The sequence below is a fragment of the Galeopterus variegatus genome, unplaced genomic scaffold, assembly GCF_000696425.1.
Source record: "Galeopterus variegatus unplaced genomic scaffold, G_variegatus-3.0.2 Scaffold25156, whole genome shotgun sequence".
NCBI classification, from domain to species: domain Eukaryota; kingdom Metazoa; phylum Chordata; class Mammalia; order Dermoptera; family Cynocephalidae; genus Galeopterus; species Galeopterus variegatus.
This window is the reverse complement of record NW_007751267.1, coordinates 1-8,738: the sequence shown is the minus strand read 5'-3', so window position 1 is coordinate 8,738 and position 8,738 is coordinate 1. Positions and strand designations below refer to the sequence as shown.

Sequence of the window (8,738 nt, the reverse complement as noted above, 5' to 3'; positions counted from 1 at the left end):
TGGTGTCTATTTCCATTCCTGTCCTTACTTCTGTTTCTTTTCAGCCCCATATCTCATACCCCATCTATCCTGGGTCTTCAGCCGGGCATGTTAATGATAAGTTACAGGAGAGCGAGGCATCTTGAGAGAGGCAGGAAATACATTTGAAGAAGTCTTTTTGGTGCCCCTGGAATCAAACTGCATTGTAATGTCCTGACCAGAGAAACCACTTCCCCACTGGCAGGACAGGCAGAAGATCATGCAGCACAAACTCTGTACCAGAATCTTTTCAGTTCACATGCAAGTGGTTAGTCAAACTTGGGCCCTTTTCTTCTCCGCTTAACCATTAAGAGCTCACATATGATCATTTAGGATTTATTTAGCCCAAAGTGTAATGGCAGAAGAACCAGCATGGGGTGGGGGGCGCTTCCCAAGACACGTCAGTCATGTCTGAGCGTCATTTTTGCTGTCAATAAAGTCAGGACAATAGATTTGATCCTAAAGACTCTAGCTGCTCAAATATCCTAAAGATGTAGGGCATGAGCTGGATGGATGGATGCACAGGACCCCTGGGGATGGTCCCCATGAGTGTACAGTGTGGCAAGCTGCTTAACTGGGTGGAGTTTGACTACCAGGTGGATCCTGAACTGGCTCACAGGGAACCCCTCCACCCTTGTCCCCTCCTGGGAAGATGACTGTGGCATATGTCACAGGCTTGTGGCAAATCCGGGCCTTAGGAGGCAGAGGAGGCAATGAGGATGGGGCTGGGGGTGAAGGTTTCCCTGATGGAGGATCAAGAGGTAGGCTGCTATAGGTGGTATTGTCAAAAGAAGGTGGCGAGTCGAGCCTGACATATGGTATGTCCGAAGGCAATTCAGCAGCCAGTCCAGAGTCACTGATATGGCAGACTGCTGAAGAAGGGACCTGTAACAATAGTAGGCAAATCAGGCAAAGAGTGAATGCCTCCCTCTGCCCCAGTTCCCTTGATGGGAACCGCCACTGGATCTATCTCTTGAATCCTGAGTATGTCAGTGGGCAAGAGGTCTTCCCTTTGAAGATTTTCAAGCCCCAAGTTTCTCCCCAAATCTGGGAAGGTGGGATACCAAGGGAAACCATTAGTGCCACATTTACAGCTTTAGGAAGAGGGTTCAGACCCCCATCTGGGTTCCAGTTCTTTCTCCATCCCATCATTTTGGGACCTCCCAGTGAGTGTGATGAATGGAGGGTCTGGGGAATTTGGCTGGGGCCTGCAGAGTCCTCTTACCGTGCCTGAAACTCTGCTGCTCTGGGATTGGCCACAGACACCACGCCTATTTCCTGGCAGGACAGACAACAGCAGCACAGTCTGCTTCCAGGGCTGGCTCAAAGCCTGTCAATTTACCCCCTTCAGAAGTCTCTGAAACCTCTTTCATACTGCAGACTCATCTTCCCTACTCCCACCACCATACCTTTATTCCCTCTGTCTCCCCAGCCCCCACCCCACCCTGCCCTATGTCTCCCCACCCACTTACGGCTTCCACCACGCCCTTAAGCCTGCCTCGAAACAACCTACCTCCTGAAACCCTTTCCCCCACCTCCTCCATCACTTTTCCTCCAACCCCACTGCCCTATTCTTTCCAGTTCCTGATTTCTGCTGTCCTCTCAGTTTCCCCAGGCCTGCTCCCACTGAATCACTGAATCTCCTTCCCTCCCCTCCATCTCTCAGCCATGGGAATTTAGGGTGTGGGAGTCTTGACTAAAGCCCAGACAAGTCCATTTGTAGCAGGAGTGGACATAGACTCTGGGCCCCATCCACATAACTGGTTGATATAGGACAAGTAAGAACAGGCCGGGATAAGTGGATGGACAGCTACCTACCTTTCCTTTTAGCCATCACGGCAAACAGCACCACCGCTGCCACCAGCAGGCCCAGCAGGAGCACAGCACCCCAGATCCAGGGGACACTGAAGGACAGAAAGGGAGAGGCAGGCTTAGCTCTTAACTCTTTGGGGAGCTGTTGGCCAGAAGCCCTGGACCATTGGCTGATGGGTCATATTGTTGATGGAATGGAATGAAGAGGGAAGACTCAGGCAGAGCAGAAGGGAGACACATCACGGTGTCCTGGCCAACGATCCACTAGGGTGAAGGGACCATTGCTGAACTGCGATAGAGAGGTATGTCTGTCTTTCTGTCTGTCTGTCCAGAAGTTCCCTAGGGGTGGAAGGAATCATGTTTCTCCCTTTGATTTGGTCTGGGGCTCTAAAGAAGTCATATCTTCACCACCACCCTTCTCCCAGCCACCTAAATCCAGTTTGTCAGTACCTCTTCTCATCCTGTCTGGGTTCCAAAGGGCTGGCACTGCCCACAGGGTCTGAGGAGGGATCCTCAGACAGACTTCCGACTTTATAGGTCTCTTCTGCCTCCTTCTCCTCTTCCTTTTCCTCCTTGTCCTCTCGCAAGTCAGGAACTGAGTCAGAAGGAAACATTTAATGAGTACATACCCATTGTGTGCAGGCTTCAATGGCATGTTGAGGTCTAAGTTACTGGGGAAGTGAAGCCAAGGAAGGAGAGGTCCCCAGGAAGAAATACAAAGAAGGGGAGGCTGGGAATGTTCCTTAGGGGCCTCTCATTCTGTGGGTCAAGAAATGGCACCTATACTTTGTCTTTGCCTGGTTGTGAATATACCCACTCTCCCCTCTACCACCAGCTCCCACTACCTTTCCCCTGCATTTCTTTTCCTTCACTTGCTTCACCTCTGGTCTTATCAGGCTGCTCAGACTGTACAGCAATACCCACTGGGTAATCTGTGCCCACCTCCTCTTCCCACCCCAGAATAGGTTCTCCAGCTTTCATCCTCAATGGTGACCTTGCTCTCATCGGTCTCAATCGGGGCCTCCCCAAATACTTGCAACCCTGTGACCACCACCTGCAGGCTGGCTGAGCTCCATTCCAAGCTCTGCCCTCAGGATTAAGGAACTTTGGGTCAGCCCTAATGTGATGCAATACCAATGGACCCTTGCTAAGAGCCTTGCTGGCATCCTGAGACTCCATTTTGTGACAAAGCTTCTGTCATCCCTACAGCCTGCTAGACTTATGGCTGTAGGCCTCACAGTTGGCTTCTCTGGGCCTGGAGATCTGCCCTGGGAACCTGGCCAGTTCTTCTAGACTGTCTGGGATGAGAGCCTTGCCTTGTTCTTGAGAGATTTCATCATTCCTACTCCCCACCCCATGCCATAGCAGGAAGGTGCTATGGCCCCAATCTTGCTGCACATGTCCTGCCTTCCTGGTGCCTACTAGGCTGCCTTGGACAAGCCTCTCTGACACTAACTAAATACTTGCTTGAGCTTCAAGCTGCATTCTCTCTGGGTACCAGGCTCCACCTGCCTGCCTGAACATCCATCCTCTACCGCACCAGACCAGAGGCCCAGGTACCTCCCTGCCCCCTCTTCCCGGTGAGTCTTGTCTGGCCACAATTTGCCTTTTACGGAGTCCAAACCTTGTGTAGTAACTCAGAGTGTGTCAAGGAATGAGGAGTGTTGACAAAGGAGGATGAGGATTAACAGGAGAATATTTATAATATAAGACAATAATCATGGACTTGAGATGAGAGTGAGACTTAGTCTGCCCTCTTACTTAGGGGGAAAAACCAAGAGGAAGGAAAAATGCCTTTCTTAATTTTATTATCTGGGGATTGGGCACAAATTACTTGAGAACAGGGAGACCTAAACATGAAAAAATGTCAGTATCCATAAAAGAAAATTAGTAGCAGCCTCTGCTTCAGGTAGCTGACCATTTTCCTTCCAAAACCTTTTTCTTTAGCACATCCTATTTTTCTGAAAAAAATTTAATATTCTAAAACTTTCTTTTAGTAAGTGCTTAGATACTAGAAAGCTGTGGGCTGTGAAAATAAAACCTATAAAAGTAAGGTGTTTTCTATATCGAAAACAGCTTTGAGAATGTCAGCTTAAATATTAATGACACTTTTCCTGTTTTTAAAACCAAATGAGTTGAAGTAGCTCAGCCATTGGATGTACCCTGCCTGTGGGTGAGACATAGTAGACGCTCAGTGAAGATGTAAAATTAAGACACAAATTCAGTAATTTTTAAGCCATCAAGCCCATTATTACAGGAATAAAACACTGGATGCTATAAAAAATTAATTCTAGGTTATATGCCCGAATTCAATTTTGTTTAGAACATTTCTAAGTGAAAAAAAAAAGATAGAAACAAGTATGTAAAAATGCTGGACAACAAGGCCAAGAGGTGGGAAAGGAGGCCATGCCTCCCCGTGGGGAAGCCTGCTTGCGGGGGAGGGGGAGGGGGTGCTTTCCCGCTGATTTATCTCAGACTTCCCAACCAGTTTGGTTTCCGCTCCCTGCAGAACCGTCAAAGAGATATCTCCTCCCAATGCCTCCTCCCCCAGGAACCCCCACCCCTGAAAGACCCAAGAGCACTGGCAACAGGTGGGGCTGGCCTAGGATAACTCACCTGGGGTGATCACTTCCAGTGAGACTCTGTGCAGAGTCTGGGGCCCCCCGGCTCCCTCCACCACACAGCCGTACTCCCCAGCATCCTCCTGCTGCAGGGTGACCATTTCCACCTGCAGCAAGCCCCCACCCAGGTCCGTGAGAAATATGCGCCTGCCCCCTGGGGCTCTGCGATCCACAGCTGAGGACACCAGAGGCTGACACCCCTCCAGAGAGAACCGGCACCACACCTTCTGAGCCTTGATATCCTGGAGGCGGTAGTGGCACTGCACCAGAATGGAGCCCCCCACGGGTGCCTGCAGCACCTCTGGGAGGCTGCCAACTGAGCCCTGACCTAGAGAAGGAAAGAAGGTGGGAATGTTGGGCAGGAGCTGGGGGCACCACCCAGCCCGCCCACTAGCCTAGGGACACTGGGACCTGGAGATGTGGGTTGGCATCCACAATAACACTAATAATTTTGGGGAGAGGTCTAACCCCTTCTGAACCTTACCTGCTAGTCCCAGGAGCAGCAGCAGGAGCAGGTTGAGGCCCATGGCTGGGCAAGGAGATGATGGCTCTGGAGCTTGCCTGGGCACTGACACAGCATTCCCTTGAGGACAGGAAGCATCTGCCTCAGACAGTCACATGGATTTCTCAGTGACCTGGCGTGGGAGGCAGGGACTGGTGGGCACCTCTAGGGGTGGGGTTAGGGAGCTCTTCTAAACCTTGGTTGGCTCAGTGCTCAGGAACTGAGGGTAGGGGCAGGCAAGACAAGCCTGGGGGCTGGGCCCAGCTAAGGGATGAGGTGGGAAGAGGATCGTGGCATTGGAGGAAAATAGAGAAAGATGGAAGATGATCTTCAGGGTCTTCCAGATACAGAATCTGAGCATGTAGAGCTGTAAAGGAGGAAGATAAAGTGCCCCTCACATGGCCTAAGACCGTTCTAATACTGAATTAAGAGTGCTTCCCACCACCTAAGCCTTCAGGAGATGGTCCTTCCTGCAGCACAGCCTCACAACAGGAGGGCACACCTCGATGGTGTGCCCTGGACTGAGTCTTTCTTCATTTACAGTCCTGGATACTCCAGACCCTTTCCATCTGAGTCCACATTCTTCAGTTCTGGAAAACAGATTATATCTTTGATAATTGTTTCTCCACTTTCTCTTTTGTCCTGCTCTGTTTTTCTGGAACTCTGTAATTAGTTGAATATAAAAATCTCATGTATTCATCTCACTTTCATCTTTTGTCTCTCATTTTCCACCTTCTTGTCCATTTTGTTCTGCCTTCTAGGAGATTTCTTTATCTTTTTATTTCATCCCTTATACTATTGTCTTTGAAAATTTTATTCTTTAATGATTTTAATTTATAAGACCTGACCTCTTATTCTCCAAGCATTTCTTATTTATACCATACTATTCTTATTTTTTGAATGCTCTACCTTCTCTGCTAGGAGGCAGTTCTCCATGAATATTTTCATATCTCTGCGTGGTCTGGGCCTTGGGAGCTAGGGTTGGCCAGGCCAGGGGCACCCTTCGTGGCAGGGCAGGCCAGGGGGGCCCTGGAGGAGTGTTTCTTTTTCTTCCTTCCTTCCTTCCTTCCTTCCTTCCTTCCTTCCTTCCTTCCTCCCCTCCCTCCGTCCCTCCTTCCTTCCTTCCTCCCCTCCCTCCGTCCCTCCTTCCTTCCTTCCTCCCCTCCCTCCGTCCCTCCTTCCTTCCTTCCTCCCCTCCCTCCGTCCCTCCTTCCTTCCTTCCTCCCCTCCCTCCGTCCCTCCTTCCTTCCTTCCTCCCCTCCCTCCGTCCCTCCTTCCTTCCTTCCTCCCCTCCCTCCGTCCCTCCTTCCTTCCTTCCTCCCCTCCCTCCGTCCCTCCTTCCTTCCTTCCTCCCCTCCCTCCGTCCCTCCTTCCTTCCTTCCTCCCCTCCCTCCGTCCCTCCTTCCTTCCTTCCTCCCCTCCCTCCGTCCCTCCTTCCTTCCTTCCTCCCCTCCCTCCGTCCCTCCTTCCTTCCTTCCTCCCCTCCCTCCGTCCCTCCTTCCTTCCTTCCTTTTTCCTTTTTTCTTTCTTTCTTTCTTTCTTTCTTTCTTTCTTTCTTTCTTTCTTTCTTTCTTTTTGTTTTTTCTTTCTTTCTTTCCCTTCCTCTTTTTTTTCTTTTTTGGGGACCCTGGGGAGGCCAGGCTAGGGGCAACCTATTGGCAGGTTAGGGCAGACCAGGCCACAGGGTCTCTTAGAAGCAGGCCAGGCTAGGCCACAGAACAACTAGGAGGGTTAATTTTTTGTTTGTTTCTTTGTTTCTTTCTCTTCTTCCTTCTTTCTTTCTTTCTTGGGGGCAGGACAGGCCTAGGGGGCCCTTAGTGGCAGGGCAAACCAGGCCAAACCAGGGGGTCTCTCAGAGGCAGGCCAGGCCAGACCAGGGGGGCCCTTGGAGGTTCTTTCTTTCTTTCTTTCTTTCTTTCTTTCTTTCTTTCTTTCTTTCTTTCTTTCTTTCTTTCTTTCTTTCTTTCTTTCTTTCTTTCTTTCTTTCTTTCTTTCTTTCTTTCTTTCTTTCTTTCTTTCTTTCTTTCCTTATTAGTCCATTTTGTGTTGATATAACAGAAATACCTGAGACTAGGTGATTTATAAGGAAAAGAGGTTTATTTGGCTTATGATTATGGGACAGCTGCATCTGGCATGGGCCTCAGGCTGCTTCTACTCAGGGCAGAAAAGTGGCAGGCAGCTGGCAGGTACAAGCAGACCACATGGTGAGAGGAAGCAAAGAGAGAGAGGAAGCAAGAGAGAGAGGGGAGGTGCCAGGGTCTTTTTAAGCAACGAGCTCTCGCGGGAACTAATAGAGCGAGAACTCACTCATTAATCCCCCCTCCCCCAGGGAGAGCATTAATCCATTCATGAGGGATCCACCCCCATGACTCAATCAGTTTCCAGCACTGCCATATTGGAGATCAAATTTCCACATGAGTTTTGGAGGGGACAACACATCCAAACTCCATCATGGGGTCCCTAGGAGAGACTGGGATGGGGCACCTTTAGTGACAGGACAGTCCAGGAAGGTCCTAGGGGCAGGCCATATCCGGGGTGCCCTTAGTGGCAGGCCAGAGTGGGGGGGGCTTAGCAATGTTTCATTTATACTTGGCCAGAAAATTTTGTTTTTCATTAAATTATCAAACTTATTCATGAAATGTGTATTTTATAATTATCCTTATTTTTGTAGTTTCTTCAGTCTACAGTTACATTTTTTCCCACTCCTACATTTGTGTGTTTTTATTTAAGTCAAGCTTATTTAATTAAAATAAACACTGAAAGTGAGTACAGGTTTGTGTTAGGTTTTTATTATTCAAATAAACAGCTTTCAGATTTATTAGTCTGTCAGTTCTGTCATTTTCCCCTCTCCTAATAAATTGATTTCATTTTTTTGTGTTTAGTATATCCATTCTTCTGTGAATATTAGTTTTATTATTATTTTCTTACCTTCTTATGATGAATAAGTAGTTTTAGAATATTTTGATATTTATTGTTTAATAATGACATATAAGGGTGTGAATTTACTTTAGAAAAGAAATTTGACTTTATCTGCTTTATTTTAGCAATTTGACTATGATGGACTTTAGTATGATTTTCTCCTCTTTTCTTTCTTATTTCCAGTTGGGGTTTGCCTATCTAATTGGGGTTCTTTAATCTGTGGATTGATGTATTATACCCATTTTGGAAAGTCCTCAGCAATTACACCTTCAGTGATGGCTTCTGCCCCCTTCTCTCTCCCCTCTCTGTCCCCTCTGAGTCCAATTAGACATACACAGTTGTAATGAGGCTCATCCACCTCTGGTTCTTTCCTCTTCCTCAGGGAAGGCCCTTCAGGGATTTGGATGGAAATTCTAGTAGGTCACTGGTCAACCATGAAAGGCTGTGGCAAATCCACTTGTGACCTTTGGAGGTTTCAGCTTGCTGCATCAGCACCCACGCCCTGCAGCTTTAAAATGTGGCAAAAATCTTGAGATCAATCAGCAACCCTGTCCTTCTGGGGAAACATAATCTCCCAAGCACGTTGAGATTCAGGAAGATTTTACTATGACTTGTAGGAAACCTTGGCCTGCCTCCTCAGTCTACTATGTTCATCTCCAGAACACACAGAATGTCTTGTAGAAAACACCAACCACATCGTGAGACAGGAGGTGCTCAGTTTCCCTGGGTCCAGGTTTCCAGACATGCATCTGGGTTTCCAGCCACTCCTCAAGGTCTCAGGCCCCTCTCCGAGGCCCTCCCCTACAGGAAATCTACTGTTACCCATTGGACCTATTTTCAGCACCAACATGGGGAAAATGAGACCA

The 8,738-nt window shown here is 48.5% G+C and overlaps 1 protein-coding gene across 2 annotated transcripts; it reads right to left on the bottom strand.

Annotated features, from left to right (window-relative positions):
• Nucleotides 1-588: 588 nt before the first annotated feature.
• Nucleotides 589-4,978, bottom strand: LOC103583639 (trem-like transcript 1 protein). 2 transcript variants are annotated; one of them, XM_008564900.1, is made up of 6 exons: nucleotides 4,936-4,978; nucleotides 4,447-4,779; nucleotides 2,281-2,389; nucleotides 1,837-1,922; nucleotides 1,244-1,296; nucleotides 589-903 (listed from the first exon to the last, which is right to left on the bottom strand). In XM_008564900.1, exons 1-6 carry the CDS (start codon nucleotides 4,976-4,978, stop codon nucleotides 589-591), a joined length of 939 nt encoding a protein of 312 aa, XP_008563122.1. The 2 variants fall into 2 exon arrangements, with proteins under 2 accessions (XP_008563122.1, XP_008563123.1); XM_008564901.1 differs by lacking the exon at nucleotides 4,447-4,779 and having other exon boundaries at nucleotides 2,281-2,387; nucleotides 4,940-4,978.
• Nucleotides 4,979-8,738: the final 3,760 nt, after the last annotated feature.

Excerpts from the sequence above, each read along its gene's own strand:
- LOC103583639 (XM_008564900.1), bottom strand. The coding sequence starts at position 4,978 with ATGGGCCTCAACCTGCTCCTGCTGCTGCTCCTGGGACTAGCAG. Across the intron at positions 4,780-4,935 it reads GCTGCTCCTGGGACTAGCAG|GTCAGGGCTCAGTTGGCAGC; the intron begins GTAAGGTTCAGA and ends TTCCTTCTCTAG. Across the intron at positions 904-1,243 it reads GCAGCAGAGTTTCAGGCACG|GTCCCTTCTTCAGCAGTCTG; the intron begins GTAAGAGGACTC and ends CTATTGTTACAG.